The sequence below is a fragment of the Dryobates pubescens genome, chromosome 12 (genome assembly GCF_014839835.1).
Source record: "Dryobates pubescens isolate bDryPub1 chromosome 12, bDryPub1.pri, whole genome shotgun sequence".
Taxonomy (NCBI): domain Eukaryota; kingdom Metazoa; phylum Chordata; class Aves; order Piciformes; family Picidae; genus Dryobates; species Dryobates pubescens.
Window position 1 is genome coordinate 17,449,973 of NC_071623.1, and position 20,286 is coordinate 17,470,258.

General features: G+C 38.1%; 1 protein-coding gene across 1 annotated transcript in view; it reads right to left on the reverse strand.

Annotated features, from left to right (window-relative positions):
- The window catches only part of PKNOX1 (PBX/knotted 1 homeobox 1), a 50,725-nt gene that overhangs the window by 24,285 nt on the left and 6,154 nt on the right, over window positions 1-20,286 (reverse strand). The window contains exons 2-5 of the mRNA XM_054165793.1: window positions 15,107-15,188; window positions 11,925-12,026; window positions 9,183-9,310; window positions 7,631-7,802 (exon numbers count right to left, since the gene is read on the reverse strand). Coding sequence (XP_054021768.1) covers window positions 7,631-7,802; window positions 9,183-9,310; window positions 11,925-11,975 — 351 coding nt within the window. The 5' untranslated portion in view covers window positions 11,976-12,026; window positions 15,107-15,188. The remainder of the gene's footprint in view (window positions 1-7,630; window positions 7,803-9,182; window positions 9,311-11,924; window positions 12,027-15,106; window positions 15,189-20,286) is intronic.

The window sequence follows — 20,286 nt, forward strand, 5'->3', positions numbered from 1 at the left end:
TCCACTAAGGATTGGAGGTTGTCCTTCACAGAAGTGACCAGCCTAAGCTCTAAATGGGCTTTTGCCTCCCTAATTCAAGCCTGCAGTGGGCACTAGTGTCTTCCCTACTCTAGTCATGAGGTCTGTGGTGACAGGTTGGACTCGATGATCTTTGAGGTCTCTTCCAACCTTAGTGATACTGAATATATACTGAATATTTTTTTCCTACATGGCCCAGCAACATCCGTAAACATTTCATGGGTAACCTCTCCTTCCTTCCAAAGATGATACACCCTCTTTTTTCCCCCTTAATTTGTTCAGAAACTCATTGCCGTCCAGGCTGGCCATCTACCCCAGCAGCTCATCTTCAGACACATTGACAGAGCCTGGTCCTGCGCCTTCAAGAATTCTTTCTTGAAGCAGGTCCAGCCCTCCTGGACCCTTTTGTTTTTAAGGGCTGTTCTATCTGTGAAAATGAGATAGAGATGGCAAAGGGTAAAGGGCAAGAAGCTCCAATAGATGATACTCCATATTAAGGGGATACAGCTGACCATGCCTCAAGAAAGAAGCATGTGCACTTGGGAACCTCTTCTAGGAATACAGACCACCAAGATCTGGGTCTGAACAACAAACACCTCTTCTGGTACAGATGCCTGATATAAGGACTAAGGTGGATGCAGAGCAGTAATTCAAAAACAAGAAAGGAGTTAACACTCTTGGAAAGAAAGTGCACTTCTAGTATAGTAAGTAAAACATGACCACAGTCCTTTAGCTTCTACTCCCTTCCCACAGGAAGTAGGATTTGAGAAGGGAAGCACTTCTTGTAGCTAATCACTTACATCACGTTCAGAGAAGGCCAGTAGAGACAGAGACAGCACGAGTAACCAAGAATTAGAAAAGAGAAGAAAATTGTTGACAACCAGAAGATGCCTGTAGAAGACATTCCAAGACAGAGGATAATTTTGGCTCAATAGTATGTTGTGCCATGCATATCTGTAAGAGCTGAATATTTATTGGAAAATATCACAAAGTGGTATTTCTTTTACCTCCCTGAAGAGTCTAAACTGTGTGGTCAGAGGCAATGAAGTTGTAAGAAAAAGTTTCAAAGTTCTGTTTGCATCCAATAGCTCTTGAAGAGCAAAACTGTAACTACCACAGGAAAGACACTGTCATTGTGCGTTTATTAAGGATAGCCTGGAACTCCTGGAAGAGCTTCAGTCCAAAGGCAACCTCTTCTGACAGGAACATGAATCTGCATTAAAATTAAAGACATACCTAGAATTTCAAGACTTCCTACCTCTCAAGGCAAGCTGATAAAATCTGTCCAGGAGCTAACACTGAAGCTTCTTAGTTTTCTTTCAACATATTAGAATTGAACTTTGCATTTTCCTGCATTACACTTCTCCTTGGAAGGAAAAGAGGCATCTTACACACCTCTGAAACAAAGGAAGAGACAACAATAGAAACTTCATGCTTCATGGAAACTGTAACACAGTTTGGGTTTTTTTTTTTGTTTTAGTGATGCAGATACTGAACATTGCTGACTATCACATGAATGTATGCATAGGAAAAGAATCAAACATGCTTTGCCCAGGTCATTTCAGAGAGTACCTTAAATACTCATTCAAGGGGAAAAAGCCTTACAAAGGAAAGTATCATTTATTCCACCAAATTCTTACCATCTCTTGCTCTTCTAAATATGCTGAAGCTTAATACCAGAAGTTCTGACCTGATCTGTATTTATAGAAATATTCTCATCCATTTCACTGCAAACACCCTGTTTTGACAATGCACTTGGGAAAGTCAGCCTTGGGAAAGGCTCTTGTCCTGGCTTAAACCAGCCCACTCTCCCAAGCTCCCCTCCCCCCACACTGATGGGAGCAAAAGTAACACATGGAAAAAACCCTCTAGGTTGAGATATGGAATTTAATGAGATAATATGATACACAATTACTGGAGCCTACTTGCAGAAGCAGCAGTAAAAGGCAGCACTAAAAGGGTTCCCCCCAATCAAGCATGCAGCAGCCAGCCCAGTGGAAAAGATCAACACCCCAAAACTGGCAATCAGAAGCAGCAACCAGAACGGGAAGCCCCTCATGTCACAATCTGAACTTCAAGCCCCATGATACTTTGCTCCAGCCAGCACTGTCATTTTGAAGGTGGCACAACAGCAGCATGGCACTGAACACACAGCTGCAGATTCAACTTGACCCGTGACAATGCTGCAAAAGTAAAAGGCCTAGTAATACAATTTCTGTGTTGACCCTTTGCCATATCACTTCATCAGTTGTTGTTGTTGGAGTGGTTAACTAGAAAGAGCAGAATCCATCCATATACTAAAAAAGGGTTGAAATTTGGTTTACAGGCCAAGCTCAGTAATTTATGGGTATCCTTGAAATTAAGTTTCAGGTGGGTGCTATCTGAATTTCCCAATGTTGAAATCCTTTATACTACTAATGAAGGAAACATCTGATTAATTCAGAATGGGAACCAAAATACCAAAGTGACATGGTAATCTAGACTACTCAAATTATAGGTAAGCATACACTGCCTCTTACAATCCTGGCACTGTTTCACATAACATACTCATTTGAAATGCTTTGACTATTCTAAAGCAAAAGTGGTTTTCATCCAGAGGATCACAGAATGTTGGTTGGTTTGGATCACATGAGGTTGGTTTCACCTGGCAGGAAGTTCATTAGGGCAGTGTACAGTTACTTCTAACTTGAGTAGTCTAGATTACCATGTTACTTCGGTATTATGGTTCCAATTCTAAATTAATTAGCTGTTTCCTGCATTAGTAGCATAAAGAGGCCCTACAATCAGTACCTGTGTCCCTTCATAATTTAATCAGCCTACAGGCAGCATGGAGCATGAAATGATATCCTGCTGGTTTGGAGCTCCAAGTTTAGCTCTGGCTCCAAGTTCAATGACTGCTCCCAAGCCAGCATTTACAAGTTATTTGATTGACTGTGCAGGGGCTAGATAAGAGCACAGATGGAAAGTAAGAAGTTGTCTGGCCTACTTGCTCCACCCTTCTGGCCTATAATAATTAGTGGTCTTCATTAGCTTCTCTTTTCAAGTGGAGTTAAAAAGGAAGGGATGCCAAGGTGCAGAATATTAGAATCCCTCTCTGCTAAAAAGAGATTTTAAATATAGAATTTTTATATAGATTAAGGTGTCACAAGGCAGAAAAAACTGACTTGTCTGTGCAAGCACCAGTATTTCAAGCTGAAGAAAAGACTGAAAAACCATACTAGTTATTTCACATCTTGACAGAAACTCTCCTGCTCTTCTTCTCATTGCCCCTGACAAAATGAAGAGCCTGTCAAAATATCAGCCATTCAGAGTCTCCAGCCTTCAGGATAGGCAAAGGACAACTCACACTCAGATTTCATTTGGCACCTAGTAATAGAAAGTCATAGCTAACAATACAACTGCAGAGGAGGATCTCAATGCCAAAGATTTGATTTTGTTCCAGTGTGAGATAGTACTGACCTTAGCAGCCAAGGAATACAAGGCAAACAAATACTTGCTTATCCATCTCAAGCAAAATCAGTCAGATTTGTGCAGCCCATCAATAAAGGCGAATAGCACATAAGCCAAGAGTCTTTGTCACTGCTAAAATCACTAACAGGTCAATAGGCAGGAAGGACTATTTGAACACAGCAGACCTATCTACCACCAAAGCAAGCTAGATGTGAGAGCATGTTTGTGCACAGCCAAAGGATTTGAAGCAAGTCAAGGCATTCTGGATCTTTGTTTTATGTGATCCTTCAAAAACTGGTTTCCCAGAGTAATTGAGAGGTTGGAAAGGACCTCTGGAGATAGCTTAACCCAATCCCTCTGCTCAAATCAAGGTCAGTTAGAGCAGGTTGCTCAGGGCCATGTCCAGCTGGCTTCTGACTGTCTCCAAAGATGGAGACTACTATAGTCTCTCTGGGCAACTCTATCATCCTTATAGAGAGAATGTCTTTCTTATGGAAATTCCTTTCTTTCAACTTATATTCATTTCCTCTTGACCTTTGACTGGGCACCACTGAGAAGAATAAGAGTTTGTCTTTGTCTTCTTTATTCTCCCATTAGGCATTTGGATGCATTGATATTGCCTCCCCTCCTCCCCCTCCAAACCTTCACTGATGAGATTAAACAGTCTCAGCTCACTGAGCACCTCTTCATTTCAGAGATGCTCTAGTCCCCTAATTATGTTTTTGGTCCTTTGCTGGACTCACTCCAGTATGTCTACATCTAGTAGTGGGGAGTCCAGAATGGTATCAAGCACTCCAGATGCCTCTCACCAATGTCAAGCAGAAGGAAAGGGCCATGCTCTTTGACCTGCTGACAATGCTTTTCCTAACACAGCCCAAATATGTTGGTGGTTGTTGGGGTTTTTTGTTTTGTTTTTGGTTGTTTTTTTTCTGCAAGGATGTATTTCTATTTCATATTTGATTTGGTGTCCACTAAGACTGTCAAGCCCTTTGCCATAAAGCTGCTTTCCAGCTGCTGGTCCCCAGACTGTACTGGTGCATGAGGGGTTATTCCTCCCTTGGCATTTCCCTTTGTTGAACTCCAGGAGATTCTCACATGCCAATTTCTCCAAAAGTGACAAAGTATCTCTGAGTGGTGGCATAGGCATCTAGTCAGCAGCCAGTCCTCCCTTTTTAGCAACATCTGCAAACTTGCCAAGGGTGCATGCTGTCTCATCATCCAGGTCATTAATGAAAATGTTGAACAGTATAGGTGCTAGTATCAATCACTACTTATGACTAGTCTTTAACTGGACCTCACGTTACTGACCACAATCCTCTGAACCCAGTCCCTCCAGTTTGCAGTCCATCTCACTGCTCATTTATCTAGTCCCTATATTATCAGTTTCTATGACAACATTATGGAAGACAATGCTAAAAGCCTTACTAAAGTCAAGATAAACCACATCCTTCCTCATCCTCTGAGACAGAATTACTACCTTCCAAATATCAGAATTCAGATGTGGATCTGAGAAGAAATTGGGATTGGAGTGACAAGGGTAAACAGTGTGTTGCTGTTGAAATCAGAGTTACAAATGAAGAAAACGGGAGGCAGACCTGTGAAACATAACTCTGGAAAATGAGTTAGACTAAATAGAGCTAAGTATGTTCAAAAACAGTCTCTGTGAAGAGGCATGGGGTATTTTATTGGTGTCTTCAAATTCTCATCCAACATGCACGGAGCCCGTCAGATGTGAATTTGCTGATTGCAATAACAAGACCCCAAACACATTACAGAGTGAAAGAGATAGTGAAGTGTGGTGGGTTGAAAAACCTAAAACTACCACAAGAAGCAAATCCAAAATTACAAACATTCCTGGTTGTCAGCTTTCTAGATAACTGGGTCCAAGATCCTGGTTCTGGTATGGTATTTGGGGAACTCTGTGTGCAATTCATTCTGTAACAACAATTGTACATGTGCAAATTAGCATCTGTGATGAACTGCTGTTTTAAGCCTGGATTTAGTCTTCCTCAGAAACTAATGGCTCTTCTAAATGTTTATCACCTTTTCCCTCAAGAATACACTTTTTCTCCCTGAATTTGCCAAGTGCTTTTCTGTTCAAGAGAGATCTAAAATGATGGGCCCAAAGGCACTCAATGTCCAAGGATTTCTTCACCCTGATAGAATAGAATGGAATTAACCAGTCATTCTCTTCACAGACAGTCCATCTCATTGTAGCCATTCTAAAGTACTTATCTCTGCTTACACACATAAGACAATCATATTTTACTAAGGATATTTTATAAATATATTATTACACCACTTAGATTAAAAAATTAAACTAAAAGCACAGCACTTCACACCCTTGCTGCTCAACCTAGGACAGCAGCTAATGATGAGAATTACCGTTCATTTCCCCATGCCTTTATTGTTCTTCTTTCATGTTCTATTTTTAACTTCTACAGTGACACCAGTTATTTTGTTAAAGGGTTTATTCATGGAGCTGCTTTAGTATGTATGACAATGCTTCTTTCTACTTACAAAATTAAGTTGCTTTCTGCATCAATTAGTACTTCTCAGGTAAACTGCATCAAAACCTGCCCACAAATATCTAATGATTAAGAAATTAAATTGTGACTTTGAGTGTTCAGTTCTATTCTAGTTGTAACTTTGGTCAAAATGGTCAATGGCTGTTCTTCATTCATAAACTGAGAATATCACTATGTATCATATTATGCATCCTCCTTTAATTCATTTCCCATAGCTCTGAAGGGCATCAGTTTGGGTCACACAAAACCCTTACTTGTACCTCCAACTGTTTCCAAACCGAAAATAAAAGCTTCTGTAAGAAACAGCTCCATAGTCAAAAGTTGCAGAACTTCTCAGAAAGTTACTCTTCCAAATGAGTTAGTGCAAAGTAACTTGTGTTAACCTATCCATGAAGAAGATTTAATCTAAGGTGATTTTGTAGTTGCGTAGACTAAGATCATTGACACAAGGTGGTACGATTCAGTCCTGTGTGCTGTACCCTCGGGTTAAAAGGATGTAACAAGCAGCTAAGAAAGTAAGTTTCCGTATCTTTGTAGCTAGAGCTCTAAAAGCTTGCCCTTCTCTAGAATACATTGAACTCCCAGAACTGAAGTCAACTAACAAATGGTCATAAAAGGCTTGGAAAGAAATCAGGTTGTGCAAAAGCAGTTAGAATTCACCACTGTGTTACAGTATGTGCCCCTCCTGTTCACTGCAACACTGCTGTCAATTCTAAACAGCATCTCCAATTTATTTCTTGTTTAAGTCTTGATTTTGTTTAAGAATTTTCTCCAGGTCTATTTCCATAGCCTCCCACACAAGATATTTGTCCACATAAATATTTTTAGATATCAGCTTTAAAAAATTACTATTTCTGTTGTTCATGACCTCCCATCATTTTGTTTTACTTGTGAACTTTCATATTTTCAGTACCCTGTTCTGGACATGACGACTTGTTTCATTACATGGTCCCCTTAAAGGAGCAGGATTTCAAAAATGAAACTAAACACTTAACCTCTGTAATTCTAGCCCTCTTGAATGTGATAAAATCTAGTTGCTACATGACTCTAAGGAGATGAAGGCAGGTAGACAGTTTAGAAGCTAACATGCCAATAGACGTGTTTTCAAGAGATGGGATTCAAGTGGGGAGACTAAGGGACTGAGGAATTCAGTTTCACCACAGGAAGCACTTTCAGAAAGCCTAAAGTAGACAATGACACTTAAGAAAAATACTGTACATGTGGAAGAGTTTCTAAGCTCATCTCACAATAGCTCTTCTCCACCTTAACTAGATGAACCTTGATTAAAAAAAAAAACTGAGAAAAATTTGCATTGCTTTTGCTAACTGTATGCTGTGGAGTCAGCCTGGGTACAGCTAGTACCTGTTTCTGTTCATGGCTAATACACTGATCTTAGCCAGTTTAGGATAAGAAACAGCTGTCAAGGGGTGAGTCTAAGTTTACAGATAAGAAAGAAAAAACAGGTCAGAAGTTTTAAAAATGTGTAAAATGTGTCTCAGCACTAACATTAAGAAGAATCTCTTGTAGGAAGAAAAACTTGAGGAGAAACTGTAAGCACCATTTGAGATCAGAAATTAGAAGAAAAGACAAATGTTATGATTGTTGCAGAAACAAAAGAAACAACTTATGCTTACCAAATTATCAGTTTCTGGGTCTTCACAGAAAAAGGGTTTTCCTTCTTTCTCTTGCTTCCTTACAAAATTTTCAATATCTACATCAAAACTAGCAGAAGTTGTGCCTTCTGAGCCTTGTGTAGATTGTTCACATTTTTCAAATAATAGTGCTAACAGGGGAAACAGTGGGTGCCTAGAATAGAAATGAAAATACATGAGTATTTTCACTTGTGTACACAACTGAGAAGTAAGACATCTAACTCACATTAGGTGACACTCACTTATTTAAGAAACAGAGAAGTCTTGGAAGAGACTGTGAATAACACCACTGGCTACAGCAAAACATGATGGAAGTTTGTTTTTTGTTTTTTCATTTTGATTTACCACACAATCTAGAGGTAAGAAAACATTAAAATCTGCATACTTAAATATAAAAGAACAATCACAAGCTGAAAAACTATTTCATCCACTGTAACTGAATGCCAAGAGATAACATTAATACAGTGCATTACAAATAAGGAATGGGATGTACAAATAAGATGAATGAAATCTTAAATGACGAACAAAAAAATCATATAAAATTCATTATTTTTCAATATGGGCCTTATTCATACATCACAAGTAACATTATAGAAGTGAGGAAAAAAAAACCTCCCATTTGTAGTCAGAGGTCTCCTATGAAATCATGCTCAGAGCAGATGATTTTCCTATCCTAAGTCTGTAAAGGAGCAGATATATCTTTCTGCTTCAGGTTTTTGGTTTGGTTGTTGGTTTTTTTGTTGTTTGGGGTTTTTTTGGAGGTGGAGGTTTGTATTTTGTTGTTCTTTTTGTGTTTCAGTGGGCTTTGTTTTGGTTGTGGGTTGTAGTTTTGGGGGTTTTTGCATGTGTTTGTTTAGGGCTTTTTGGGTGGGTTTTGGTTGGTCTGGGGTTTTTTACTTGCAAACTGGTAATAATTATGTCTTTGTAAAGCACCTGGAGTGAAAGAACACATAACCTCATCAAAACTGAACTACTTAGCACAGCTCTTAACACTGGAAAATTGCAAATTATTGTGGTTATACATCAACATTTAATCCAGTTTGAGCTAATTATTAGGCAATAATACATCAACAGTTAAGCCAGTTTGAGCTAATTACTGGGCAATACATAGTTATCCCTAAATAAAAGGGAGTAAAGATCAACCTAATTACGATAAAATCTCGTATTAAAGATAAAAACTACAGTAGAACAGTGACCATAGTTCAGCAGTTTGAGTAGCCTTCTAAATTTCACTTTTGCTTTAAAGGCAGCCATCTTTAAACCACCTTTTAAAACTGCTGAAACTGAAGAATCCCACAATAAAGGGAAGGGTTTTTTGCTTTGGCTGAAGAATCAGTCTTCTGATTATCTAGAATCACAGAAGACTGACAACGAAGCTCATTTGATCTCATTCTTCCCCCGCAAACTCCTGACACAGTCAAGGGATTATCCAATTTTAAGATATTTATTATTAAAATAAAAACCAACAACCAAACCAACAACAAACCCCTTTATTCTTTACCCTTCAAAAGACAGAACACAAGCCCATTACTACCTGTAAATGGCCTGCTTGTCTGCATCCATTGGAGTTTGAGATTCTACAGGGGCAGGACTCACCCCTTCTGTATCAGTTTCAGAGCAGTTGGGATCTTGTTCAGTTTTTAACTCTGTTACTACTTGCATCTGTAGAAAAAGAGTAAGTTATGAGTAAATCTGTATGCTTGACGTAAAATAAGTGTACTGTTTTCTAAGGAAACAGCAATGCAAAGGGCTACTAAATTGCCAGAAGGTTCTTATGACTTGGCATCTACCCAAAAAGGCATAGCAGCAACAAACCCCCTCTTTTTAATCCTTGACACTTTTTGAAAGCTAGTGTAAAGGTCACTTCAAGTTTCAACTCAGCTTTAAAATGAGAACTAGTAACTTGTAAAAGCACTCTGTCTCTGAAGTAGTTATTTTTGGAGCAGGCTAGCAAAAAATGGGAATTCCACACACACACACACCCCCCCCCCAAAAAAAAAATTATGGGGATGCCTGCATAAAATGCCTTTAGGATGAAAACTGAAACAAAAGTTTGTTTGCCATGTTTCTTTTCTGTACAACATATGGAGATACTGAAACAGAGATCCTGAAGTCTTTCTTGTCCATAAAGTGCACATTTTCTTACAAAGAACAGAGATATTCTGCATCCCTCCAATCTTTCGATTATGAGGAGCATCACTTCCTGATTACATAAATTTACATATTGTAATAACAGATTATTTTAGAAATACCAAGCTACCAGAAGAGAGCAGTAACTGCTTCTACAAATCAGTTTAAGGGGCTGTTACACAATCTGCCACAGATAGGAAAAACAACAGAGCCACAGGCTTCTATTGAGCACCTCCTAAATTGCATTAGAGCCAGCTAATGTCCTTGAGGTGCTTTGAAGGTGTTCAAAGTGGTTTTCCCTTCACCTCCAGCTAAATACCTTTCAGACTAAAAGGTCTTCAAGGAACTTGTCCTCTGAAAGTCATAGTTTCTGCCTCTCAACTCAATCTCATTGGTTTTCTCCCCTTTGAGCACTAGGAACATCTGTTCAAAGAAAAGAAATCACTGCAATCTGTTTTCCTGCTTCAACCCTATGAAGTTTTATCTTGGGTAGAGGAGAGACACAGGCAGCCAGAATTGACACCTGCAGAAAGGAAGCATACAGAATGCAATCCTCTGCCATCTTTTCCTGTGAGATGTATGTATCACATCACTCACAGGAACCCTCCAAAAGGAGAGCTGGTCTCAAGAAGCTATTAGAGAACCTGGCTATGACATATTTAATATTTCCACACAACAGAAGGAATTCATACTATTCCTAGCAAGATGACTGAGAGAACCAAAAGGCTTGTACTTGATTATCTGTTAGGGCCAAGCCACCTCCTAGCAAAATCAGAAACTGAGAAAATGCCTGCCTATCCTACATAACAGAGCAGAATGCCTTGCAAAAAGCTTCCACAGCAAGCAGATGACTTAAGCCAGAATGATTAAAAAAAAAAAAAAAAGGGCAATTAAACTAATTTCTTGGCTAATAACAAGAAGGAGGAGCAAAATAAAACCAGATGACTCATACGAGTGATTAAAAATGTTTAGCCACACATCTGCAGGGTCTGAAGGGAGAGAGCATATTCAGTTAAGGTTCTCTATCATTACAAGGATGAAGTAGCTCACTTAAAATTGCAAGCTGTTTTCTGTGTGGCCCTTCCAAACTACAAAAGCAGAAGGCATCCACATTTACCTCTCTGTCACAGTCATTTAGTGCTTAAACGACAAAACAAATAGAAAGAAAATCTCCCAATTTCTTCTTTACAAACCCACATTATTACTTTCACAGACATGTCACAGGATAGAAAGTATTTGCTGGAGGAATAAAGATGTAAGATAGGTGAGAGGGGAGAAAGAAATCAGAGTCAAGACAGAAGAACCAAACATCAACAAAGATCAGTAAACCCAGATTGCATTCAGATAAACATCTTTTTGTAAGACATGTGAAATTTTGCAGTTTTTCTTCTGACTGCTCGCCACTGTTGCCATCTGCTAACAGAAGTAGCTGTATTTACTGCTTAGGGGTGCATAGTCCTGTAAAAATGGGTCTTCAGAGTACAGGCCACCACATGACTTGTCTCCAGTTAACAGTATTTTAATTTAGCAATTCAAACTGTTGCAATGTATAGCCTGTTGTACAAAAAAGAAACACCACAACCAGACACATCTGAATATGTTGCATTATTCTAGCCATTTGTTAACTGAAGAAACTGGAAGCCTACAGACAAGCTCTCTAACTAGCAATTTTAATCAATAATCTCATTGAAATTAATTTAAAATTACAATTTTCAGCCTGCAGCATAATGACACACATTTAAGTGTAGTCAAAGTAGCACATAATTCTAGAGAACTAAATTTGTTCTTCACTTGCTCAAGACCAAGAAGTTTGTGACTACATCAATATCAACTATCCATTGGAACTGAAGACACAGAACACCAAAATTTCAAACACACATTAAGGATACCTGTTTGACCTTCCTAAAAATAGGAGCATTAGAGTACACAAACAACCTACAGCAGATTTAGAAGAAAACTCCTTAACTAACCATTCCTGCAGAAGTGAAGCAAAGCCACACAAGAATTAGCCAAGCCATTAGAAAGCACCCAAGTATTAAAGAATAGCAGCTTATCACAAGGTCTTGTTTTTGCAAACAAATGCCAAAGCAGGCTTCTTTTCTCTTGCTAATTATGCTAGTTCATAGAGAAACTAAAACACACTTGCCTGTTGTCCATCTTGATAGTTGTCTATACTTAATGTCTGTGTTGCCATCATGGTTAATAAAACACAAGTGTCTTCAAATCATCATAAGCACGAACACATATTCTTTTAAAAGAGAACAAAAAAAGTCAGTTACAAAAGCAACCATCTGAAATTCAGTTCTAAAAGATGAAAGATTTATGCATTCCTCCACCCCCAAAAAATCAGTGGGTTTGTTGACAGTGATACTTACATGCATTTTCACCCCAAGGAACCAAAACTGACCACACAAGCCACCCCAAAATCCGCAACAAACCCCACAACAGAAAATGCAAGTGGGTTCATTGGTAGGGTTCATTGTGTAGACCAAGAAAATGTTGATTCTGCATGTGCTTGCAGAGCTGAAAAAGTTTCTATCTATAGACAACATGTACATATCATCTTAAGCAGCTTGTGGAATACTAGCTAAAAGGTATGCTGCAGTTTTGGAACTCCTATGATAAAGCACATTTTTCTTAAGAATACAGTCTGCAGATGAAAGGAGTAAAGACTGCATTTAGAGATTTCTCTGACAGTTTTAAGGAAACTATTTTCTAGTTTGCCTATCTGTTTTAAGAGAACATCAGTACCTTTTTCTTCAAACTCCAAAAATACTACTGATTTCTCCACCAAAATGAAGGAAGTAACAAAAACGAACTCAGTGACTGATTTATTATTTTTTTTTGGTGGTGGTGATACGTTAAACTTAAATTAACGTTTGCCACAATAGCAAAGTGAGATATCTTTCAAAATACCTCAAGAGGACACATTCTAAAACATCAGCCTATTTAGTGTTTGCCTTATGTTCAAACATTTCTTTTCTTTCAGAAAATGGTAGCTACAAGTGGGGCAGTAGTGTCTTTCTGTATTTATAGAGTGAGTGGGCACATGTAAAATGCTGCTTTTCTTCCTTCTCAGAAAGCACACATTTAATTTCTGACTGTAATATCCAGAGCACAGACTACTCTCAAAATAGAAGTTTAACTGAACAGCTCGACAGAGTAAGCACTATTTAGTGATTGTTTTAGTAGCTGAAGAAGCTCCTCACAAAATGCTATCTAAAAACCAAAAAAAGGTCTGTGGAAGAAAGATGAAATTCTTGGTCAGAAATGAGGAAATAAGGGGTAAAAAGTCACAGAAAAGGAAGAGTATCTTAAGAGTTAGCGAGGATGTGAGATCATATTAATGACACAAAGGACAACATGGAGAGGGAAGTAACAGAGATAACCCTTGTAAACTGGTGGAGACAATAAAGTCATGGCAAGAATTTCTGGAGAAGTGGACAAGCTGGACCAACCCTTCCTTCCAGATTTCCATACGGAAGAGACGTTGCACATTGGGAAATCCCTCAGGCTACACAAAGGAAGAAAGAGCTGCACAGCTTTGAGCCAGATCCATAGATTTCAAGAAGGGCTTTTGCCCTATTCTCTCCCAGGGGACCAGCTGGAAAGGATTCTACAGAGCTTCCCCTCTGACTTATAATTACAGTAGAAGATTAGGCAAGATAGGAACTGATGAGATTTAGTGAAGACAACCACTGCAAATCAAGGAAGAACAAATTGAGCTAATCACATGCTGAAATTGAAGCAATTAACTAAGGAATTACTTTGGTTCGCTAAAGAGAACTATCTCCTCATCATCCAGTAGCAGTAAGAAGTGAACTACGTTAAACTTTAAGAAAAATAACTGAAAAGGTATTTACACATTTGGCTTTTACAACCTAATTTAGAATACAGCATCCAGCTCTAGCTAGCAGACACACAGCCTAAGCAGATGTTCATTCTGCAAACAACGATGCTAGATGGAAGCTGGTATCGCTCCCAGATGTTTATCACTGCCACCCTGCCAGAGCTAATTACTTCCACAGCTCTACCACTGAGCTCACAGAACACGTGAATTATTTCTGATCCTTTTTACATGAAGTCAGCTAGGCTAGTTCAACCCACTGTTAAAGGTGGCTATGATGTAAACCAGCTGACTTTGTCTGAAGCAAATTGCTGTGCACTCATACAACCCCTGCTCTTGGCTGACCTATTAGTGTGGTAATTTCTGGCTCACGTGTGGTGATTACCAACTCACAGCAGGACCGTCTTTAACCAGAACAGCCATACCAAATACTATATGGCCTAAGAACCTAAGACTTCTGGACAACCAAGCTTTTAAAAAGCCAATTACACTTTGTTAATAAAAACAAGTGAGTAAAAGAAAAACTGCGCATTTGTGTTATAATCACCGAGTTACAAATAACAAAAATAACCAGAGGCTTGAGACAGCCAGCCACTCGCTTCATGTTTCAGAATTCTATCGCTCCCATTTTGTTTATTTTGAAGACAAAGTGTGAGAAAAACCCAAGGAAATGTTCAAGCTGACGCATAAACTGCCATCAGAAACTCCATTGATATCTGTGGTGAAAGGGAACCCTGTGTTCTGAAAAACAGAAAGGAAAGAAGTTGCAGCCTAGCCTTTAGTGAAAGTAAGTATGAAGGTCAAGCAGAGTAGAAAGGAAGCTAAATTAAGAGGGCTAATCATAATTAGAAGTATGAAGACTTTGTGCAAGTTAAGGAGTATCTAAGAGAACAGATTAAAAGTGAGATGAAACGTACACAAAGTGATCACTTAACATACATCACTCCTCACCTGCTCTACTTACGCCTTCATAATTAAGAGCAAAGGGACCACCCAGTAATATTAACATAAGGTGCAAGTAAACTGTTGGAGTTCAGTAATATCATTTTTAACATATACAAACTACAACAGATGTTTATAAGAGATATAAATAGTTATGCTTCAGGGTATAAACTAACCACTAACTGTCTTAGAGTTGTGAAGAAACTACCCAATAGTCTTGTTAACAAGTAAGTGTTCTTTCTCATTTTCCCCATACACACTCCTTTGAAGTTCTTCAGAGAGAAATGGAGGACAGACGGACTCAGCGTGGCTCTTTGTTTATTCTTATTTAACTTTAGTCCTAACTCTTGCTCTATAATGTACATCTTTATATCAAATGTCAAAAAGAAACAAACAAACAAAAAAATCAAAACAGCAAGCCTGACTGACATATAAAAAGCATCTAGAATTGGCTTTTCAACAAAATACATAGGTATTTGCTTCCAGGGAACAGTGCTTTCTAAGGGAGACAAAAAACTGGCCATGAGAAAGCTGCTCACCCCTTTCCATCAATGGGCTGAAGATGGCATTATCATGTTCCAGCAGAGTTACCCACTGACGTATAATGTAGCGGACAGAAACCTAAAGAACAAGAGAGAAATGTTCAGGAAATAACAAAACAGAACATACTTTCTGAGACTGAATATGATTAAAGAAAATATTTTGGTTTATTTTCTACACAGAGAGAGTGATTGCCCATTGGAATGGGCTGCCCGGGCAGGTGGTGGAGTCACCATCATTGGAGGTGTTCAGGAGGAGACTTGATAGGGTGCTTGCTGCCATGGTTTAGTTGATTAGGTGGTGTTGGATGATAGGTTGGACTCGATGATCTTGAAGGTCTCTTCCAACCTGGTTTATTCTATTCTATTTTGTGGTTCCCTCCCAACTTTTAACTAAACTGACAGGATTTTGCATGTTTTGCAAATTATTTGTTGCATTTGTAATACTCTCTAACATACCCATTATCCTATGCTGCTATTTGAACTTTTCCTCATCATGTGCCTCTAATATTCCTTTTTCTTTGTTGATACTTTTAACAGAAGGCTACATTTCAAATGATAACTTGCTTACTGTTTAACCTTCCTATTTCCCTCCTTAGCTAATTGTCTGTCTGCTTAGACTAGACCAGACACATTCCCAGAATAAAACTACAAAATGCAACTAGGAATAACTCATCAGCGTTCTAAAAATTTGACATGAAATCAAGAAAGGTGAAAGACTTTTTAAAACCTTCTTTATAATCATGCTTTGATTCATGATGTTACCATGGAATGTATTCTAATCATGGCTATGATCAAGTAATCTGCTACATGAGAAAAATTAAGACTATAGGAAGAGGTGCAAACCACTGTTAGGATGGTGTATTCTGTGAAGATGGGTTCTGCTACAGGATTATTTGGCAATTTTAAAAAGCTTTCAAAAACACACCACTTAAAATTACTTTAATTATATTTAATAGCACCTGTTTGATATATTAAAGCTACTTTTGAAAAAGTAGTAACAACTGTAAAAGCAAAGTAGCAAAGACTGTGAAAATGTATTTAGAAAACACAACTGCTGAAAAGCAGTTTTAAAGCCTGCAAAGCCGTCTCAAGGGAAGTTCCAAACATTAATGTTGTTGCACAAAGACCACCTGAAATTATATGATGGCTAAAACACACATGTGAGATCTTGAATCAGATTATCTGTGTTTCTCACAAAGTTCTTATGTTCCTAGTTCTGCCAACTAGCTAGCTCTGAAAGAGCAGAGAAGATCCTCTGAATAGTTGTAAGATATACAAACTTCATCCATTTGTTAGAGATTAGTGAGCTAGAAGGCCCTTCAGTCCAAACCAATACACCTGGTTTGAAGTCTCATGGGACAAATGACATCAACTTCTTATGAATCACAACTTCTTACCACTGTCTCTTAAATTGTCCAAGAGCTATGTGTCAAAACCACGAGTGTCTCATTTTTGCAGCTACCTTCATTTTGCAAGTGTATCCTCTTACTCCTTTTTTTTTTTCCTGCACACTATTTATCCTCTATAATTTTTATAGAAATTTTTAACCACCACTTACTGGGCTATTTTCAAAAAGAGGATTTCTCACTATTCATAGCATCTTCCAAATGCAGATCACTAACAGATAAATTTGGATTATTTATTCCTTGACTCTGCTCAGACGTAAAGAGGGAATATTTCCTCATTGCAAATCTGAAAAACCAGCTCCCCTCATTCAGAAACAACTACAGCAAGGAAATGATTGTGGTACTGCTGCTAGACCTGGCCAGTCAAAAATACTTAATGTATGAAGAAGCAGTCCTTGCCTGCAAAACCATCAGCTGAAACTCTGGAAACGGTCAAGTCTCTATACAGTGTATGAGAGATCAAAGGCAGAAAGAATGATGTACTGAAAAAAATGCAGGCCCAGTGAAAGATACTGCAGGGGAAAAGGTTTGGCTGAGAAGGAGCCAGGGGACATTGCGGTCATACTGCCTTCTTGCAAGAGACACCTGACAGCAATTAAGACTACAGCCTACACTAAAACTGCTATCAAGCAAGAAAACAAGAAAGATTGGAGCTTGCAAGTTATGTTCTCTCGCATACCTCAGTGTGGGCTGGAACAGGGAGGAAATAGACCTGTTAAAGGATGAAGACAACACGAAGGCACTGTGAAGCCTAAACTTGGAATTCCTACTGCAAATTTGTTTCTTCCTTTTATTCCTCTTGCAGACAAGCTATATAGTCATGTTATCCTAATAAAGAAAATACTTAACTATGAAATAAAAAGCAAAGGCAACTTGATTTGTCACTTAAACTACATCACGATTAAAGTTTTTACTACAAAATAAAACATGACCTTGTTCATTCAGGCACAGAAGAATTCCCTTTTCAGTCATTCTCTCATTTTGCACTTCAGCTACTAAGAAACAAGACCTATGCACACATTCAGGCAAAGAAATATAACAGGCATTAAGATATGTTACTATTTTTATAGATTCAAATAGTAATAATGAAGTAACATGTACAGTATACATGACAATACGCCACCAGGGATTCATTCTACCTCTGCTGCAGTGGTTATCTATCTCTATCAATCTGCCTATGAAGACATGTTCAGTAAAATCAAGACAAACAAATCAGTGTGAAGTTAATGCATACAAGTTTATTAAAACTGCCTTCAGTAAAAATGGGCTCCTCATTCAACAGCATGGTATCTTCCCTTTCCTCTATCTTATGCACTTATAAAGCATAGTCATTATTCAGAATATTATACTTTTAGAAAGATGATGTTCCTGTTCAGGAATATAATACCACCCTCAAGGAGCTGCACCGTATAGATAGAGCTAAATAGTTATTACACAACAGTTATGCTTGTCAATTTCCCTGGAAGACAAGCCCTAAAAAGACACAAACCCAATCTTCAGCTACAGTGAAATGAGATTTATTTTGTCGCAGTTTTTCCCCCCCCTTTATTGTTTGGTAGTGCAATAAAGTTATTTATATATTAATCTTGATGAATATGAGATCACATTTTAAAAAAAACCCAACTTTAAGAAAATGAAAAATAAATTGAAGTCTACCACCAAAGTTAAATTTCTGCAGAAATATGCTACAAGCTACCATCAACCTTTCTTTGCCTGGAGGATTTTGAGCATATATACCACGTAACACTGACTTTATTCGGCAACACTATATATACTGCCTTGCTGTCCTATTAACCTTTCATATCATCCTGTTTTTCTATCATCCCATCTTCAAATTTAACAAACCAAACTAAGTATTTATAACACAAGCTCTCTTCCAAGCAACACCACACAATGTCACAAAGCAAACCAAACAAACCATTTCAAGAAAAGATTTGCCTTCCTCTGCTTTCAGTATTCACCATTCTAAAGGAATCCTGAAAATGCTATTTGCAGGTATCAAATATGAAAAAAAGTGTTATGAAAACCGTGCCAATTTACAAGCTAACATTACATATGCAGTAACTGATACAATGAATATTAAAGTCTTGTAAGGTAATACAAATTTCTCAAGGCACAACTGAAGTCAAATTGAGAGCATCTGAGTCTTGTGAAGAACTTCAGCTTCTTGATTCTTCATGCATCCTTTTTGTTTACACAAGCATATTTCTTGGGAAGCATGCATAATCATGGTACACGTGATCATCAGTTTACCAGAGCGCTTCTTAACGAGAAATCCTATCCAGTCTAGTCACAAAATAACATCACCTCAGTGTGCTAGGTATTCTGTCTCCCGGTAGCTCTTGGCACTGCAGAAGGAAATCCTCAGGTTGCTCTTCCACCTTCTGCAAAACGAAAACCTCATTCTTCTATTAAAAGCATCTCAGTTTCCCCTACCCATTTCATACTATAATTTGACTCTGCTTTATTAGCTTCACAAAGTAACAATAAGGAATTTAGGAGATTAAACAGAAATTTTGGGAAAGGGAAAGCAAAACTTGGGGGAAAGAAAAAACACCTTTAACTGCTCCAAGACTCCCAAGGGATTGCAGTATGAGGAGCAAAAACATCTCCCATTACTCCCTCTTCCATCCCAAATATTCCCACAGTAAATGAAGATTCCTGTATTCTTAACACTGCAAACTCAAGGACTTTCTATGGTTCTTGCTTCTGAATCCTAGCATAGATAGCACGAATCTTCAATACATATCTACTTGTTACAGGACACTATTTACCCAATATTGCTGCCATTGTAACATTTTAGACCCCAAATCAAGAAGGTAACATATTATCTGCCTTGCTGCCATCATGGTAAGAGGACTGCATTAGAAAGATTACCAAAATGCCCTTACATACCAGAGGACATGTACCAGCAATTCTACAGCTGGAATGGATTCTGGTAAAACTTTCCTACTTAATAACATTTAATTACTTTTTCAAAAACAATTGCAGAGAGGGAGGGAACTCCACCCTTCATATTCCCCCACATGAATAAACAATAAGTTTGCATATGTGCTAGACACAACTCAGGTCCTTTGCCAGTGAAGCCTTTGGAATATCCATACAAGCAGGGAGTGAATCTCTTGCTTCTAGAGACACTCATTTTTCCATATTCTTCCAGGCAAATTAAACCAAAGCAATAGGAAATCCTATTTTAATCATTATTTGTATCAGCAGCCAATAAACTATGACTGAAATTAATCTTGTTTTGTATTTATACTTTGTGCTTTCATAGAGAAGATGCAGAGTAACCACCAATCTCACTATGCCTTTATTGCTATTGAATATGGTACAGTGTTAGGAAGCAGTTTATGTGAATATATGTAAGTTTTCCAGCATTAGTATAAAACCATTAAAGTTTCTAATGATTCTATGAAAGACTGAATTCCTAATGTTACTAAAGCACAGCTGAAGGAAGAGTTTTAACTATTAAAAGCATTTAAAATGGATTTCAGATGTTCGACGCATACAAAAATCCCCTCTACACTGTTTTGGCATTTAAACACTTCATCAAGATTAAGATGTTCCATTCTCAATTGTTTCTCTGTCTTTTACAGTTCCAGAAATAACAACTCTGTCAACAAACCAGGCATTAACTTGAACTAATTGAACAAACTAAAGCAACACAAAATCTTGGTCATGCAACCCTTCATCAAATCAGGTTCCAGTTGGTCAGTAACTTCTCCAGAATCTTTCCTCTTTGGATTCTAGTATTTGGTCAAACACAAACAA